The sequence below is a fragment of the Taeniopygia guttata genome, chromosome 26 (genome assembly GCF_048771995.1).
Source record: "Taeniopygia guttata chromosome 26, bTaeGut7.mat, whole genome shotgun sequence".
Taxonomy (NCBI): domain Eukaryota; kingdom Metazoa; phylum Chordata; class Aves; order Passeriformes; family Estrildidae; genus Taeniopygia; species Taeniopygia guttata.
The window spans coordinates 6,332,842-6,351,754 of record NC_133051.1 but is presented as its reverse complement, the minus strand read 5'-3'; the positions used below and the strand labels follow the sequence as shown (position 1 = coordinate 6,351,754).

The following is an 18,913-nucleotide window of genomic DNA, read 5'->3' as shown; positions in this document are numbered from 1 at the left end:
TGATAAATTACAGCTCATGTCATACATTAAAATGTATTTTTATATTTAAAAAAATAACATAAACTACAGAAGTCCAGCTAATACAGTTAATTCTCAGTGCTGAAATGTCTGATTTCAATACCTGGAAATGTTTAAAAGGATAAAATCTAAGCCAGAGTGAGTTTACTCGATGGCAGAACACACTGCACTGTCCCAGGATTGTGCTGGAATGTATTTTTCTCGTATTTCAGTGGAGGTTTATTCCACATCCTTGATCAAAGTTGCAAAGCAAGAATGTTAAACTACCCAAAAGCCACTGTAGCATCCAGTGCTTCAGTATCAAATTCCATTAAAAAAATCACACAAGGATAACGCCAAGGGGTTTATTGAGCTTTTTATTTTTATGAAAAATGAACACCTGGAGCAATATTATTATTTGGGTGAATTCCAGACCTTGTAAACATCCAGGACTCATTTTGGAATGAGCAGGGCCTGTGCATGATCCTTGATTTGCTGGCAGCAAACACTTTTATAAATAATGAGAGTTGAGCAATCCTTACAGCTGATTTTTCTCCTACTTCTTGCGGCCAAGCTTTGGAGCCTTCTCCAGGCCTTGGATGTATTTCCGAGGTAGCTGAAATTCTTCTGCAACACAACCAAGAGCTCACTTCAGGTAAGGAAGAGATAAATAAGAATTAAAATCTCACTTTTCTGACCCAGCCCAGTTCTAGAATCTTCTTACCGAGCAGCATCTTGGCCAGATGATGGATTTGGTTGCCTTGGATCTGGACCTGGACTCTGTCCTTTGTTCCTGGTGCTGGGCTGATGGTGGCACTGGCTTGGACCCTTTGCTGGAGAGTGTTGGCCACACACTGTGGGTCCAGACCATAGAGCTCAAGGTTCTTGATTATTGTCACCTGTGGGGTTTAATAGTGATTGGAAACATCACTGCTGAGGGGTTAAATAGGGATCAGAAACATCACTGCTGAAGGGTTAATAATGATTGGAAACATCACTGAAAAAGGGCTAATAATGATTGGAAACCCTTCACTGATAAAGGGCTAATAATGATTGGAAACCCTTCACTGCTGAAGGATTAAATAATGATTGGAAACATCACTGCTAAAAGGTTAATAATGATTGGAAACACCACTGATAAAGGGTTACTAATGATTGGAAACCCTTCACTGCTACAGGGTTAAATAATGATTGGAAACATCACTGCTGAAGGGTTAATAGTGATTGGAAACATCACTAATAAAAGGGTTAAATAATGATTGGAAACATCACTGATAAAGGGTTTAGTAAGGACTGGAAAAATCACTGCTGAGGGTTTAATAATGGTTGCCAAAGCTGCCCTCTGGATCTGGGATCTCATCTGCTCAAACCCCCCCCATTTAATTGCCTTTTTTCACCTTCTTGTTTGATGATCTCTGTGCTATGCTGATGTCAATGGGCTCAATGTTTCCTTTCCTCACCACGGGTTCTTGTCCAGAAAATGTCACCTGGTGTAAGGGCTGCAGTCGTTCCAGGCACCTGGACAAAGCAATAATCTGTGTCATTCTGGGAAGGGATATTGAGAACAAGCATCTGCTCAAAAGGTTGTCCCATTTAAGGTGTGAGATCTCATCTTGTTCCCATTTATCTCCAGGAAATTACAACTCGGGCAGCTGCCACCACGGGGTTTGAGCTGCAGGCAATAAATCTGTGCAGTTCTGGGGAGGGATATTGAGAGAACAATCACCTGCTCAAGAGTTCATCCCATTTAAGGTGTGAGATCTCATCCTGTTCTGATTTATCCAACAGGCAGTCACACAGAATGGCATTCACCTTTACTAAGCTGCAAAACAAAAGCACACAGAAGGTGCAAACCAGGTCACTTTTTCCCCTCGAATTTCAGCCTCTCCTGTGGAAGCAGGAAAGGAAAATTTCCAATTGTACTCACTTTTTGTTTGTTTCATCAACCAACTCATTACTCTTCACGTAGTTAATGATGATGTTTCTCACCTCACTGCTTGAGAGAATGCTGCCTTTTCTGAAGGGAATTTTTAACTAAAGTTAAAAATTTTAACTCAAGTTAAAGAATTTTTAATTCAAATATTTGGGTGCTGGGTTCTGGCAGTAAGAGAGAAACATCAGTTTTGTTGGTCTCTCTCTTCATTTTTTTTTTTTTTGTGCTTACCTGTGTCCAGATTCCTGAAAGAGTGGGATCATTTTTGTGGAGACCCCATAAAGTGGAATGATTTCAGGAGCATGGTACACTTGTTCTCTGTCTTCACTTTTGCTGTCTTGGCCAGCAGAGGCTGAGGAAAATCCTTCAGGCACTGCAAATGCTTTAATGCTGCCACAAGAATTGTTTGGTGTGAGTAGAAGGGATGGAAACAGAGCTGGAGGCAGCAGATTCCACTCCCTTCTTTCAGAGAGTCCCAACTCTTTTAAAGACTGTGATATTCTACGTACTCTGGGTGTTTCCAGTCCACGTCCACAATGCTCTCCACACCTTTGCTCAGCTCCTTCACTTGTAAGATCCTCTGCTGCTGCATGCATTGCAGGAATTTAGAGAACTGATGGAAGCAACAATCAGAAATGTGGAGTCAAGCATTTTCAACTCCTGCTCTTGTGTTTTAAGCTTTTTCTCTATTCATACTTATTAAAATTAATTCAAAAAAACCCACCCAAACCAACAGAAAAATCTCACCTTCTTATAGCTTGATTTCTTTATGTCCAGTTGTTTTCCAGCAGGGCTAAAAATGGATTTTTAAAAGTTCTGTAGTTATAAGTCACCCTTAATTTCTTCTTAAATCTTGCTACTTATGCTAGAAGTTTCTTAACAGCAGGAATACAAATCACACAGAGAAAGAATTACTCCAAAGAAACTGATCAATAGAATGTGATGAGTGAAGTTAGTGCTGATGTTTTTGTGGGCAGGCAAGCAGCCCCTCAGGTGACTAAACCATGGTGAAACCAATGTCAGCCAAGTCAAGTTGGCTCCCAAGTGCAAATCCAGGTCTGAAAAATCCTTACACCCAAGTATTTAACATAAGGATTGTATTTGATCCAAGTACTTGATGGCAGAAGAGAGCATAACCTTATTTAGGAAGTGGATTTTATTTTTTACTCACAACTCATTCTTCCTAAATATCCCACACAAATCTCCACATTTTAAAGACCAAATCCCAGCATGCAAATCCCAATTCCATCTCCTTCCCACGTACCAGCAGGAGACCATGTGGCTGCCTAGAAAAGTGCTGGTGAGCAGAGGGAGATCTGACTTCTTTACTTTGCATTTTAAGGCATGGAAAAAGCACTGATTAAACAATGCATCCATTTGCTCTGCAGGGAGAAAAAAGGACAGGTAGGCAGTGAGTTGTCTGTGGGCTTTAGCAAACCAAAGGGGCATGATTTGGTTTCACTGGGAGCCAAAAATACCTTGTGGGGTCCTGCTGTCCTCAGCCTCCTGCTGGTCCTCTGTGCTGGCATCCTCAGCTGGCTCTGCAGCTCTGTTCTCATGGAGCTCCTCCTTCCCCAGCAGCTCTGCACAAGTGTCTCTGTCCCTGAGGCTCAAATCCCTGATGTCCACGTGCTGCTCTGGCTCAGGGGAGCAGCTGCTGCCACGCTCCTTCCCCTGCAGCTCCTCCTCGTCTCCAGCACTCTCCATTGCAGCAGAATCCGTTACCAAGGGAGCTAAGGTGGGAGGAGAAGATTTGTCACCATACTCCCTACAAAAGGAAGAAAAAGCAGAACACAGCTTTCCTTTTGCTGTTTTGAACCACAGGACAGTGAACAGATGTCACTCTGAATAAAGACACTGGTACCTGCATGGGTCTTTTTCTGCCTGTAAAATTTACTTTGAACTAATTTTCCTCCATAAATTCTAAATAAAGGCCCTATCTAAGATGTACCCAAATAATTCACCAAGTTGGCCTGACAGATTAATCCTAGTGGGGCACAGATTTGGATTTCAGTAAACACATGAGACCTGTTGCACATTTTCCCCAAGGCCTGGCAGTTACCCACCAGAGGTGATCCAGGTGAGTGTGCAGCACAGCAAAGCCCTTCCCTTTCATTCCAGCAGCCAGCATCTCCTCCGTGGACATGGTGGCAACTCCAACTGCCACAGGAGCTCTGGGAAAAGAAGGGAATGTTGGAACAGGACAACACAAATACTGTACACAGGCTGTGCTAATGTGTTAGACTGATTTTACAATGTCCCTGTTCTTTACCAAGTGGGCTTTTTTCAAGCACCTACATATTTTCTGGTTATCCTCTGGTATGTAAGGTTTTCCAAAGAATCCCAGGATAAGTGCAGCCCGGATGAAGTGAAGGTTGTGCACTGACACATTCTTGCTTTTAATAAATTACAAGAAGCATATGCACTGCCAGAAGAGACCAGCAGTTAGAGAAAACCAATGGCTTTAGAACTCCCTCACTCGGATAATCCACATAGACACAAAGACAATCGGGCAGAATACAATATTTTGTTAGAAACATTGGTCCAAATTGGTCCAAAATAAGCAATTTATAAAGCTTCCCTTCTCAGTTCAAATATATCCTAACCCAAAAAAATTAAGGTTTTTTCCTTGCTGTATCTTTCACTGCTGAGGTTCCCAGTGCATCAAGTGCACAACACCATTTCTGCTTTGATTTCCTCCAAACCCTTCACTTAATTTTTAGTTTCTGGACGGGCTGTGGACTGGAGAATCCTCTGTACCTGTTTCCCAGCAGGGTGACGGCACAGAGCGTGCCCCGTTGCACTTGAGGGAGGCCAGAAGGCGGCACCACAACTCCTGGCAGCATCAGGTCTGCGGGAAGAACGAAGCGTGTCCCTTTCTCAATGAAACGCTCAGGCACCGCCTCCTCCGCCCCCCTCCCTCCCGTTACTCAGCAAAAACACCAGCTGAGCACACGCCAGGGAGAACAGGATTCTCTGTTTCTCCTCCTAAAGCACCGTTTTTTCCCCGTGGAGTGCGGGATCCAATCCATGAGGCTGCTGGGCACATCCCAAAAAACTGCAGAGTGAAGCTTGCTCAGCCCTGTCAGACCTGAGGGACTGTTTTTAACGAGCTCCCAGCATAGCTCTTCATTAATGGCATAGAAAGGGAAAGGAATGAGGAGAAGTTTCAGGAATTATCCATTTACCCTGCCCAAGGGACGGTTATCCCAGCAGCTTTTACCCTGGAGAGAGAATTGCCGAAAAGTTGCCATACTCCATCCCTCCCAAATCTGCCACATCAGCTGCAGCCAACTGGGAATTCTCAGGGAATTCTCTTTCCTTGCTGTTTTGGTCAGAAACTACACCCCTGCTTCCTTCTGCTCCCCACACCTGGCATGACCAGACTGGGATGTGAGCAAAGTAGAGTTTTCCATGCTGCAGGTGGGGGATGTCACCACCAAAAGATGGGAAAAGCAGCTGCTCTCCCTCACTGCAGCTCCCTGCAGTCTCCAGTCTGAGCTGTTCCATGGCTTGGTTTTGCAGGTATCTCACTCACATTTTCCCCAGCATCCCTGATTTAATGTGGAGGCTGAAGAAGCCAAGATTCTTCCCCCTGTTCATTATCACAAGTATTTTCATCAAGTCTAGAATGAACTCTGCAGCTGCCACCAGAGCTCCACATAGCTGGGGACAGAAACCACATCAAGGCCTTAATGTGACCACATAAGCAGCATTAAATTATGTAAATTACCAGGGCAGACAGCAGGTATTTGAATTTATGGAAGAGATATCCCAAAACATGCTGCTTTTAGGGACTGAATCTCCTCCAGTGCTCCAATCTGCAGCACTGGAGAGCCTGGTGCCTTTCCTGTCCCTTCTGAGGACTGGCTCTACTCTCCCCTGCCTTTGTGGCCATTGTCTCCGGGCCAGCTCCTTATCTTTGGATCCTGCACAGAGGTAGCCTGGTTGCCAGGGCAATGAATGACCCGCAGGCCTCTTTCATCAATGTCCTTCCTCATTAGCAAGTCTTTCTCCCTAGAAAATGGGTCATTACAAGTCAGCAGAGAGGCTCCTGCTCAGATGTCTATCACAGCTACACACTCGAGCACTTTATTTTCCTCAAGAACAATCAAAGCAGAGAGACCCGAGTTCCACTTCAGATGCTGTGTCATGGAAAAAAGACATCCCTTCCTACGTGAGCACTTCCAGGTAGAGACCAAGGCTGCAGCAGCTCAAATTTAACCTTTTTCTGCTTGAGCAGCTCAGCAGTTTAAAGTTTATAATGGGCTGATTCTCCTGAGACTGAACTGCATCCAAAGCAGGTTTCAGAAAACAGAAACTTTCCTGTTAGTCTTGATCCATAACGAGGTGGTAGAGCCAGTAACCCGGGAATTCAGCTCCAACCCCACCTGCACATCCACAGTTTGGCTGCCAGTGATTGCATCGTAGCTTCCAAAATAAATTTCCTTCTAATCCACAGGACGAGGCTGTTCACCTGGGCACTGACAGGAAGCAGGGTGGCAGCAAAGGAACTTTCAAAAGGGACAGACCAACAGCACGGGCACTTCTGTGTCCCAGTTCAGGGCTGCTCATCACCCTGAGAAGGGATTTCCCAACCTGAGCCTCCCACACGGAGCAGGTTACTACATTTAAACACCTTCACCTACCTTCCTTCTTTCACAAACACCTTTTACAGCTAATTTATTTCCTTTCTAGAACACCACCACCACGAATTTTTTTTTTTTTGAGTACTCATTTCTTCTACTTGTTTCAGGACATTTTTGCTACTGTGAAGCAAAACACCTAAAAAGCCCTGAAGGCAACTCCTTTTTGCAGTGCAAAGGGACAAAGTTCTGGTGCTCTTACCTGCACCTCCTGCAAGTTTCTGTAGCACTGGGGGCCATGTTGCAAAGGCAGGGAGAAGGTCTGGGTAGACCCACAGAGTGTACACTGTCCCAAAAGAGAAGTAAATTTTAAAATGCATCATTAAGAACATTTCTAGATGCTGATTCTTTTCATCTTTAAGACTAAACTCTCATTGGAGAGTTAATCAAGGAGATTAAACTTAATTAGATAATAAAACACTTAATTGGATAATAAAGAAATGTGACATCAAAACAATGCCACAATAATTAATTGGGAAGGTAAGCAAAGAGGGAGGATTATTCCAATCCCTTCCCCTTACCTGTTGGATACAGAACTTTCTCAGCTTCAAACAGTATTGGGTTCCTGTGGTTCATGTAAACAGTGATGGCCTCCCCTTTGTGAGAGTATATTTTGATGACATTGAGCTCCTCCTTGTTTGGAACCAACTCAGCCAGCTGTTCAGTGCTCAGGGTGGGAAAAGCTGCTGCCACATCACTTCGTAGCTTCCTCCTGCAATGACAAAATCCCAAATGGGTTACAAAGCTGTCTAGGCCATCCCTCAAACTAATTCCTACATCTGCTGTTCTGTTTTGCCAGCTGTTCCTGAGATTCCCACCTTTTCACAGGAGATAATTTGAAGTATTTGTGTATGGGTTTACAAATTATGTAAGAATATCACAAAAAGGCCAAATATACTTGCCCTGCTCCTATCTGCTCTAAACATCTGCTTTCAGCTTCTGTTTGCTGCCTGTGCCTCTGTTTTGAGCTGTGATTTCAACCTGGGAGTGCCACACTCGCTCTGCCCAGCCTGTCACCCACAGCTGGAGCAGGGGACAGACAGATTTCCTTGTCCCCCAGTTTTAATTGAAATTTAAACCCCAGTGACCAGCACAGGGGGGTTGGTGGTTATTCACAGCACTGTCCAGTGAACCTGAACAATCAGGAGGTCAGCCCAGCATTGCTGTTCAGGAACATAAAGAATTAGAGAATTACAGATGGTTCGGGTAAAAAGAGACTTTAAATTCGATCCAGTCCCACCCCTGCCACAGCAGGGACACCTCCCACTGTCCCAGGTGGCTCCCAGCTCATCCAGCCGGCCTTGGGCACTTCCAGGGATCCAGGGGCAGACACAGCTGCTCTGGGCACCCTGTGCCAGCACCTCCCCACCCTCACAGGGAACAATTTCTTCCTAATATCAAATATAAACCTACCCTCCTGCAGTTTAAAGCCATTCCCCCTAGTCCTGTCACTCCATGCCCTTATCCTAAACCCCTGTCCGGCTCCCTTACAGCCCCTTTAGACACTGAACGCTGCTATAAATAAACGCAGAAGGCCTCATCCAGGTCTCGGCATAACATTTCAATTAACCTTGGCTTAATCACGGCAGCACCTTCCAGCGCAACGCACACTCCGTGCTCGGGAGTGCATCACAAGCAGGGGGTGAAAGCAGCTGCTGAGGGGGCACCGCCGGCCGCCACCGCGGCCCCGGGGCCGAGCCCCGCGCGTCCCCCCGGCCCGGCGGGGCTCCCTGCGGGGCTCCCTGCGGGTCCCGGCGGGTCCCGGCGCGGCACTCACCGGTCCGAGCCCTTGATGCCGGAGTTGGCCCTTACGCGGAACGCCCTGGCGAACATGGCGGGCCCGCGCCGTCCCCTCAGCCCGCCGCGGCCGCCATGGCGCCGTCCGCGCCCGTAACCCGTCCGGCTGGAAACGGCGCCCGGCCGCGCCGAGCGCCCGCGACCCCCGCCCCGCCGCCCGCAGCGCTCCCGGGCCCGCTCGCCCGCCTTGGGGACCCCCGCCCCAGCTCCCTGAAGGGTACTGGTCCCCCTGCCCCGGCTCCTTGAGGGGGTCCCTGCCCCCACAATGCTGGCCCCCTGCGGGGTCCTGGTCCCCCCGGCCCAGCTCCCTGAGGGGGTCTCCATCTCCCTGCCCCAGCTCCCAGAGGGGGTCTCGGTCCCCCCGCCCCAGCTCCCTGAGGGAGTCTCCATCACGCTGCCCCAGCTCCTTGAGGGGGTCTTGGTCCCCCCGGCCACGGCTCCTTGAGGGGGTCCCTGCCCCTCCAGTGCTGTCTGCCTGCCCCGACTCACTCCTTGAGGGGGTCTCTGTCCCCCTTGCCCAAGGTGGAGACTCCCACCCAGCTCTTTGAGGGGATCTCAGTCTCCCCACCCCAGCTCCTTGAGGAGGTCTCCATCTCCCCACCCCAGCTCCTTGAGGGGGTCTTGGTCTCCCCCACCCCAGCTCCTTGAGGGGGTCCTAGTCCCCCGCCCCAGATCCTTGCGGGGGTCTTTGTCCCCCTGGCCATGGCTCCTTGAGAGGGTCTCTGTCCCCCTTGCCCAAGGTGGAGACTCCCACCCCAGCTATTTGAGGGGATCTCCGTCTCCCCACCCCAGCTACTTGAGGAGATCTCCATCTCCCCACCCCAGCTCCTTGAGGGGGTCTCTGTCCCCCTTGCCTGCATTGGGGAACCCTGCCCCAGCTCCTTGAGGGGGTCTCGGTCTCCCCTGCCCCAGCTCCTTGAGGGGGTCCCGGTCTCCCAAACGCCGGTTTCCTGAGGGGGTCTTGGGCTCCCCACCAGGCTCTGGGGTTCCCCCCTGGGCTCCTCCACACGAGGGGTTCTCAGAAATGTGGCGTTCCTTTTGTGCTTAAACTTCTCAGCTGTTTTCTGGTTAACGTGCCCTGGCAGCTGGGTGTTGCTGTGATTTGTACTTTGCTTGAGTGTTCTTGACCGATTTCTAGCTGGAGATTGAGGAGTGTGGAATTGGTAGGAGTATTACAGGAGTATTGTAGTAACTGCAGCCTTCCCAGGATCACAGTTACGGAGATTGAAAAATCCCTCCAGGATCATCATGTCCAATCTGTGCCCGATCCCCACCCTGAGCACTCAGTGCCACCTCCAGGTGCCACCTCCAGGGATGGGCACTCCAAACCCCCCTGGCAGCCCCTTCCAACCCTTTCCATGAGGAAATTCCTGCTGGTGTCCAACCTGAGCCTCCCCACCACAGCCTGAGGCCGTTCCCTCTCCTCCTGTCCCTGTTCCCTGGGATAAGATCCCAAGATCCCAAATCCCCCCCGGCTGTCCCCTCCTGTCAGAGGGTTGTGCAGAGCCACAGACACCACTTTTTTTTTTAGCGGGGGAGCCCTGGAGCTCCGCAGCCCCGGGTGCGGGTGTCTCGTAGGGCGGGTTTGGTAGAGGGGAGAAGTGGAGCGACATCTGGAGCTCCGCACCCCCTGATGAGGGGACACCGCGGGGCGGGTTTGGCAGGGGGAAGAAGCGGGGGAGCGCTGGATCTCCCAACCCCCTGATGAGGGGAACCCACGGGGCGGGTTTGGCTGAGGGGAGAAGCGGGGCGACAGCTGGAGCACCGCAGCCCGGGGTGCGGGGGTCCTGTAGGGCGGGTTCGGCGGAGGGGAGAAGCGGGGGAGCTCCGCACCCCCGATGAGGGGACCCCGCCGGGCGTGTTTGGCCGAGGGGAGAAGCGGCGGAACCCTGGAGCTCCGCAGCCCCAGGCGCGATCCAGCCTCCTCTCCCCCAGGCCGAGCACTCCGCGATGTGCGGAGTCCCGCAGGGCGGGCTCGGCTGAGGGGAGCAGCGAGGCCAGCGCGGAGCTCCGCAGCCGCGGGTGCGGGGGTCCTGTAGGGCGGGCTCGGCTGAGGGCAGCAGCGAGGCCAGCGCGGAGCTCCGCGGCCCCGGGCGGGATCCCGCCCCGGCGGCGCTGCGCAGGCGCGGGCGGGCGGGCGGCGGGCGGGGGCCGTTCCCGGGGCAACGGGCGGGCCGGGCCGGGGCCGAGCGGCCGCGCTGGGCAGCGGCAGCCGCCGGGAATGGGGCCCGCGCCGGGGCCCCCCCGCCACGATGCTGCTCGGCAGGAAGCCGGACGGGCCCCTCGCAGCCGGTGAGCAGGAGGAGGTGGCGGCCGGGGGTCCCGCGGGGCTGGGAGGAGGAAGGGGGATGCGGTTTGGGTCGGAGCCCCCCGCGTGGTCCCCGCCGTCCGTCGGGTCTGTCGCGACACGCGTCGCGATGTGAAGTTCTGGAGCAGCCGACAGCGAGAGACGCCGCCTTTTTGTCTTTTTTTCCCCCCCACGCTTTTGCAGCTGTGATTCCCACATCTCATTTTTAAGGGATAACCTGCTTTAAAGGATAGTCCTATCAAGGGTTTAAGTGTTTGCTCGTTTTCTGCTCCTTTGGGATTATCCCGATAAAGGGGAAGCGGGGAAAATGGTGGTTAATGATTCTTAGGGATGTATTTTATTGCAGTGCAGAAGTTGATTAAGAAAAAGGAACCTCTAAATTAAAAGTATCTCGAATTAAGATTTCCCCGAAGCATCGCACTCCTGCGGTTTGAAATCTCAGTTAAATTCCAAAGATCATTTAATGAATGAAGGAGAATCAATGATTTTACAGAGTAAAATGTGCATTTAAGCTTTTGGCTCTGTCTCTCTCAGCGTGGGTTGTTGTGAATAACTGGTTTGTGTGTGGGACCATTCCAGCCAGGATTGCAGATGGATTATACGACTCCTATATGAGGATAGATGAGTGTAGATACCCAGAGCCTACAAATGAAGAACGGAGCCCTTCGGGACTGCCTTCCCTTTCCAGACCTCATGTGAGTATTTTAAAGTCATCTGTGTCTTCACGTTGTGCTGTGTGGGAGTGAGAGCTGTGCAGGGGTCTGATACCTCTCTACAGAGAATAGATTTTAAAAGTGGGATTTTGCAGCTTTGTAGTGGCTTCTTAACATTATTGTTTGTTCTGAGCACGAAAATGATGTGCTGCGTTCAGTGCAGAACTTGCTGGCAGCCTCAGGAGTCCCATCTTACTGCCCTCAGCTCGTGTTTTAATTTAAAAAAATTACTTTACAAAGGGTTGAAGCATTCTGCCATGTCACCTTGTACTCTGATAAGTCAATCTACACATGCTTTGCTCTGCCTCCCCCTGCACGTTTCCATTTTAGTCTCCCTCATGAAAATTCAGACAGGTGAGTACGTAGGAGCAGCAGAAGGAGCAGTGTGAGTCTGTGTGGCTGCCAAACATCTCACAAAAGTATCTTTCTGCTCTGAAAACTTGGGCATTGTCTGTCACTTCTTTTGCTACCAAAATAGTCCTTAGGACCTGAAGGTGTTGCTGGGTCTTTCATCATGGCTCTGTTCCCTCAGCAGATGTGCAGTTGGGAGATTTTTTTTTTCTTTAATTGGTTCAGTAGTGCTCATGTTCAGCTGTAACTTTTGTACACTGATCTGTCCTTTAGACGGGTTTTAAATGTGTTCTGGCTCTTGTTGAGTTCTGACAGAAGGGAAGGAGCTTAAGCTTAAAAAAAACACCTCTCACTTTCTAAAAAGCGAAAATAGACGTTGCCCTAAGATGCATTTGAAAATCATCACCTTGTGGGATTTTGTTGTAACAGATTCAGTCTGTGCAAACTCAGAGTCTGTTTTTTTTTTCCCTTTTTGGAAATGCTGAGGGGGAACAGAAGGAATTTGGAGTTTTGTTGAGCAGAACTGAAGAGTGTTAGGTTGGGTTTTTTTGTTTGCAGCTGCAGTGTTCTAGGCTGTAGTGTGACTTCATTTGTTCATAGCTGAATACAAGTCAGTAGAGTGGAACTATCCAGTGAAATACAAATATAAACCCATTAATATTTTGTTTGACTTATCTTCATCTGTGTTTTTTTTGATTTTTTTCTTTTTGCTTGAAGCCTGTTAAGTTCTTAAGGCAAGACTAAGGATTTATAGCATGCCCAGTTTGCGTGGTGATGTGCCAATAAAATCCAACTTCAGTGGTATCAGGCAAGCAGGAGCTGAGGCTGAAAATGGTGGTGCTGAGTTTTAATGGGAAAATACCTGGAGTTTTAGTTTTTTTGCAAGATGTTTTATTATTATGTAATGTTATATGAGAATTGAAGAGTCTTGGTGAGTGCAGCTCTGCCCATTCCTTCATCTGAGCCTGAAGGAGAACAGAGAGTCTGTCTGCTTTGAGAACACATGGGCTGAATTCAATCTGTTTAATTCAGTGTTCAGAGCATCTCTTCAAACCAGTTTGTGTAAGAATTGCAATAACTGTTTCCTTGTCAGTGAAAATGAAGTTTGTCAGGGACAGGGTGCTGTCAGCGTCATTTCTTGCCTGCACTTCAGCAATAAAACCAAAAACCTGTGGAGGCTGGGATTTGTGAAATAAAGCTGTTAAAAGAAAGCTGGTGTTACCCAGGAGTCATCTGAGTGCAGCTCTTCTGAGTTCAAGTGAAGATGGAGCTATATTTGTGTCTCACCATCATGTGGCAACTGATTTTGGGAGTCCTCTAGGAGTGAAAATTGAGACCTTACTACTGTTGAGTCAGGTTTGAAATCCAAAGCCGTAATTCCTTCATTAAGAAATCATTCCAGGATAAATGGAATCATGAATTGCTGGTTTATTTAGGGATTCAGAGGGACAAAATGTTTGCTATGAACAAACAGCAGCACAAGCAGAGCTGCTACTGCTCTTGGGTAGAGAATATTTTAACAAGTGTGACCCTAATTCTGTGTTTATATCTTCTGTTTATTTGTAAACTTTCTGTTTGGGTCTGCTGGACTGAAGAGTCTTTGAGGCAGCTCTGAAAAAATGTCATTCTTATCTCGGAGGTTCAGCCAGGCTCCAAGAAAAAGGCGTTTATTCCCAGTTACCAGGGCTGGGCTCTGTTGTTTTTATTTCAGACTCTGGCTAGGCGTGTCCTTCCCAGTACACTGCATTTTGGGGTTGATAGGAGGAGTAGAGCTTGGTAGGATCTCTCCATGTTGATAAGAGCTGGCTTCTGCAGGGAAATGCCTTTTTTTGGGGGCTTGTGAGCAAGAACTGACATTGCAGGGCAGCACCAACAAGCAGAGTCTTTTATAAGCTGTGTGTAGTTGGCTTTGGGGAGAACATTCACTTCCCTTATTTGCTGACCCTGCTGAGATGTTGGACTGGATGTAACTAAAAAGGAATTTGGTTTTATTGCCCAGGGGCAGCAACTTTATTTATATATATATATTTTTTTTTGTTTGTTTGATTCCTGTGTAGTTATTTTGGTTTTCAGGGATTTGGTTTGGCATGTGTCTGAGATCTTTATTTTTAGATTAAAGGACAAAATGGAAAACAGATGTTGCTGCTTCAGTGAGGGCTTCTTCAGTTCTGCCTGGGATGGGGCAACACCTCTGTGCTGCCTCTCAGCAAGGAGTGCCAGCAAGCAGGAAAAGGAAAAACTGCTGTGTTGGTGGGGAACTGACCTCCGGGGTGTTCAGCATTTACTAAATAGTAAAAATGACAAGCCTGGAAAACTTCACAGTGTTTTTCTCACCTTGTAGGGGTTTGTTTCAGTTGTAAATATTTCAGCACATGGTGGTAAGAGGGAGTGCTTGCAGACTGCTCTCAGCTGAGTTGGAGTGGGAGTTGTTCCTGGTTATTCAAGTCTGTGTTAAGAGAGTTGTGCAGCTCTCTCTTCCCTCTGTGGCAGTGCCAGGGTCCAAGGGAGTGGCTGGAGCTGTGTCAGAGGGGTTTAGGTTGGATAAAAGTTCTTCCCCCAGAGGGTGGTGGGGCACAGAACAGGCTGCCCAGGGCATGGCCCCAAGGCTGCCAGAGCTCCAGAACAGCTCTCAGGGACTGGGAGGGATTTTGGGGTGTCCTGTGCAGGGCCAGGAGTTGGACTTGATGATTTTTGTGGGTCCCTTCCAGCTCAGGATATTCTGTAATTCCACCATGATTTCAAAGAGAGGTGTAGATATGATGATGATGTTTTCCCCTTGAAATTAAAACCCCACAATTAATTTTTTCTAAAGGATGGTTTACCTTGCTTTGCCCTGTCCTCCTTCTGTTCCTTGTGCAGCTGCCTCCCACCAGCCATATGTCACCTGCTGGTGTTGCTTTGTATTCCTTTGGCAGCCTGGCTGTGCAATCTTCCTGCCACTTCTCTGCACATCCACGTTCCTTTCCGTGCTCCAGACAGGTGCAAGTTGCATCTGTTGATGGTTGTGCTGCTGCACCCACGTTTGAAGCTAAACATAGCTGTTCCCTGGCCCTTCACAGGCTGGAGATGGGTATTTTGTGGTTGTTTGAGTCTTTGGCTGTCTAGGGTTTCCCTTTCTGGATTTAAAAGCACATGTGCTGTTTCAGGGAGTTGCTTTCTCTTTGTGTACCCTTCTATAACCATGCTTGTAACTTAATTTAGCTCAGCATTTTATATTTGCTCCTAATAAATGCCAAACTCATCTGTGTTACTGATTTCTGTTGGTAGTGATTTTATTTTTAACCTGTGCTTTAAAAGATAAACTAAGCTTCTTTTTCCCTTGTAGGTTTCTATCAACAAACTTTTAATGAAGGATCACCCTCTGGCTGGAAATCAGGTCAAAGTGGAGCAGTTATTTGAGGATTCTGGCAACAGAAGGAGCAGCACTCTTCAGTCTGCAGGCCTTACTCCAGAAAGATCTCTCCCTTCCCTGACAAAAGAGAAAACCCTAGAGAGCCTGGGTGCTAGAGGCAGTGGAAGCTCCTTGAAATCACATAAAGCCATCTCCCAAGCTCCAGAGGAAGCTGTCAAACAGTTCAAACATCTGCTGTCAGCTTACGAGCAGCAGGAGATCTTTAGTTTCTCTGAGATTTACTTCGTGGGGCCGTCTGCCAAAAAGAGGCAGGGGGTGGTCGGCGGCCCCAACAACAGCGGCTACGACGACGACCAAGGCAGCTACATCCATGTGCCCCACGACCACCTGGCTTACAGGTATGAGGTGCTCAAAATCATTGGCAAGGGCAGTTTTGGACAAGTCGCTAAAGTCTATGATCACAAACTCCACCAGCACCTGGCCTTAAAGATGGTTCGCAATGAGAAGAGGTTCCATCGGCAAGCTGCCGAGGAGATCAGGATCCTGGAGCACCTGAAGAAGCAGGATAAAACAGACAGCATGAACGTGATCCACATGCTGGAAAGCTTCACCTTTCGCAACCACATCTGCATGACCTTTGAACTCTTGAGTATGAACCTGTACGAGCTGATTAAAAGGAATAAGTTCCAGGGCTTCAGCCTCCAGCTGGTTCGGAAGTTCGCTCACTCCATCCTGCAATGTTTGGATGCCCTTTATAGAAACAAAATCATCCACTGTGACTTGAAGCCAGAAAATATCCTCCTAAAACAGCAAGGGAGGAGTGGAATCAAGGTTATAGATTTTGGGTCCAGCTGTTTTGAGCACCAAAGGGTCTACACCTACATCCAGTCCCGGTTTTATCGGGCGCCAGAGGTGATCCTGGGCGGCCGCTATGGGATGCCCATAGACATGTGGAGTTTTGGCTGTATTCTGGTGGAGCTTTTGACTGGCTACCCTCTTTTTCCCGGAGAGGACGAGGCAGACCAACTGGCCTGTATCATGGAACTTCTTGGAATGCCACCTCAGAAGCTTTTGGAACAATCCAAGCGAGCCAAGAACTTCATCAGCTCCAAGGGCCACCCGCGTTACTGCACGGTGGTGACGCAGCCGGACGGGAAGGTGACGCTGAGCGGGAGCCGCTCGCGCCGGGGCAAGCTCCGGGGTGCCCCGGGGAACAAGGACTGGGTGACAGCTCTGAAGGGCTGTGACGACCCCTTGTTCACTGGTTTCCTGAAGAACTGCCTCAGCTGGGATCCTTCCACGCGAATGATTCCCAGCCAGGCCCTGCGGCACCCCTGGATCTGCAAACGGGTGTCCAAAGCGGCTGGCTTGGAGAAAAGCTCCGGCAGGAGGATTTCCAGCTATTCAGGTTCCTTCCAAGGAATTGCTAACAAGTTGCCTCCCGTGGCTGCAGTTCCCAACAAGCTGAGGGCCAGTCTGGCCACTGAGCCCAGTGGCAGCATCCCTCTGTGTACTGTGCTGCCCAAACTGGTCAGCTAGTGGGGAGTGGGCAGTGGTGGGTTCCCAGGATAACCCTGTGTGTTTTAGCTGTCTGTTCATGCTGTGGGAGGAAATTAAATGCAGGGGGTTTGGATGGATTTACTTTTTGGTAGCGGCTCAGCCTGGAATATTGGAAGATCAGTCAGACACGTGCACATTAAAGGGCTGATTTTATCCAGTTGCTTCACTCACACCTGGTGCATATTCCACTGCTGAGGGTTCAGCTCAGCTGGGGAGTACAGAGACAGTTTGGCTGATGTGCTGTTTAAAAATGCTCATTTAGAAATCAAACCATTTATCATGGTTCAACAGGTTCTTTTGCTTAAGGCAGGAAAGGAACTTGATTTAAACTCTGTGTTTTCAGTTATCTCCAGCTGAATTCTTTCTGTTCCAGGGGAAAGTTTTTAAATCTCTTGTCAAAAGCACAAATGCATTAATGTAATGCATTAGGAACTTACTTGCAAATTGCTTAAGTTTGAAGAATTTTATTTCTCTGCATTGCTTTTCCCTTAACTATCGTGGGATTTTAAAAACTGTGATGGGATGTAGACACCAAAGGAATTTGTTATTGGAAAAGAAAATACTCAGATGATAAAATTACAAAGCAGCATAGAAATGCCATGAAACACAGGATATGTGTAAATGAAACGACTAATTTCTGTAACACTTGCTATTTCCCCCTAAAAATCTATGGAAAGCTTGTAGGGGAATTTGGGATCAGGCCTGGTCCATCACAAGTGTGAGCCAGTTTGTGCAGGTAATGATTGAATTATCTGTTTCTTTGGAGCTCAGATTTCCATCATCAGTTCTGCCAGATGTGTGTCTTTGTTTTTTCTGTGTTTCTAAAACAAAAATGTTGAACTTCAAGAGCTGGTTTATATATCCATGTTTGAGATTCTGGTAACTGCAAAAAATTCTCTTTGTGTAGAGTGAATTCCATTGAATTACATGAAGCTCTTTTAATAAAAATGCAAACATGCCACCCCTGTCAGACAAGTAGAACTTTTTCAGGCCCAGGGCTGTGACTGGAAAATGAGGGAGGGGGGGAAAACACACATTAATAATTGGGAGTGTGCTCTGAAATCTCAACAAAATCTCTGGAAACATAACCAGGAAATACTGATAAGGTGCAAGAACTGGCGGATCCAAATGGAAATATTTTATGGGAAGAGCTGCTTTGTTTCTAATTGCCTTCCTTCAGGCCTTTGGGTGCCTACATTTTCTCATTTTTGAACTCCTTGAGCTTGTATTTCCTCTTCCTTTATCTTCCCAGAACATGCCAGGGTGGTGTGAGCTGTCACAGCCACAGCACAGCTTGTTGGGGTTGTTCCTTCTCGCAGCCTCATGGCCCGAGTCCATCTCCAAAACCATCTGATCCCTTGCCAGGTGCCTGAACAGGACTTTAAATGCAATTTAGAGCTTTTATGAACAGAAGGTTTTAAATGTAAGGACTTTCTGTGCAGCAGGTTTTGAATGCTAAAGGAATGAGACTCACTGTGCAAACAGAGGAGTCACCAGGGTGATTTTAAAGATGAGGTGAGCAAATGTTCAGTAGGAGACCCTTCCCCTGAGGAGATGGGGCTGCTCTGGCCCCTCGGGGTCATTACAACACTGGGTGTGCAGAAAACCTCCAAAAGACTCAGCCAAAGCTCCAAAAGACTTTAAACTGAGGTTCCCAGCAGCTGAATTGGAGAAAAGCTTCAATTTCTCGTGTGTGGAGCTTTTCTGAGTTGTTTTGTTTCGTAAGTGTCAATTCAGTGAGCTTAGTAATGATAATAAAATCACATTCTGGCCCTTATCTGTGCAGCAGCCAGCATGGATGGGCTGCCCATGGGTCACTTACAGCAACACAGAGCTGGTAGGTTTTATTTTGCTAGGCTGAGTGAAGTTTTATTTAAATGAAGAACCAGGGAAGTGGATTCTGAAGGGAAGTAGCAGAAGATACCACTGATTTCCAATCTCTAATAGATCTGGCACGTTTTCTGAAGCCAGAAATCTTCTGCCTTTTGTGCCCTTTACATTTCCTTTTAACAAAACACACCAGGTGAGAGAGGAGAAAGGAACCTTTCAGGAGCAATAGCTTGGTAGGAATGATGCATAGAAAAGGATTTTATAGAGAATATAAGGTGGTGATGGTGCTGGAGCCTGGCAGGAGGAGCAGTGGTGGTGTGCTGGGAGCTCACAAGCAGGGCTCAGGAACACACAGCAGGTGTTCAAATCAATTTTGTCTACAAAAAGTGTAGAATAATGCTGATAATTCTGTGACTTGTGGGAAAA

General features: G+C 48.1%; 2 protein-coding genes across 4 annotated transcripts; one reads left to right on the top strand and one right to left on the bottom strand.

Annotated features, from left to right (window-relative positions):
• Positions 1-356: 356 nt before the first annotated feature.
• EIF2D (eukaryotic translation initiation factor 2D) lies at positions 357-8,512 on the bottom strand. Of its 3 annotated transcripts, none has more exons than XM_041721236.2 (15): positions 8,354-8,512; positions 7,098-7,288; positions 6,779-6,862; positions 4,691-4,781; positions 3,997-4,104; positions 3,409-3,698; positions 3,195-3,312; positions 2,678-2,723; positions 2,440-2,543; positions 2,162-2,320; positions 1,925-2,014; positions 1,724-1,819; positions 1,395-1,515; positions 722-896; positions 357-646 (listed from the first exon to the last, which is right to left on the bottom strand). In XM_041721236.2, the coding sequence occupies exons 1-15, from the start codon at positions 8,407-8,409 to the stop codon at positions 381-383; spliced, it is 1,995 nt and encodes a 664-aa protein (XP_041577170.2). In that variant the 5' UTR covers positions 8,410-8,512; the 3' UTR covers positions 357-380. The 3 variants fall into 3 exon arrangements, with proteins under 3 accessions (XP_041577170.2, XP_041577173.2, XP_041577171.2); XM_041721239.2 differs by having other exon boundaries at positions 357-624; XM_041721237.2 differs by lacking the exon at positions 1,925-2,014.
• Positions 8,513-10,518: 2,006 nt separating this feature from the next.
• Positions 10,519-17,618, top strand: DYRK3 (dual specificity tyrosine phosphorylation regulated kinase 3). Its single transcript, XM_030291825.4, has 3 exons — positions 10,519-10,665; positions 11,261-11,376; positions 15,071-17,618. The coding sequence occupies exons 1-3, from the start codon at positions 10,626-10,628 to the stop codon at positions 16,634-16,636; spliced, it is 1,722 nt and encodes a 573-aa protein (XP_030147685.1). The 5' UTR covers positions 10,519-10,625; the 3' UTR covers positions 16,637-17,618.
• Positions 17,619-18,913: the final 1,295 nt, after the last annotated feature.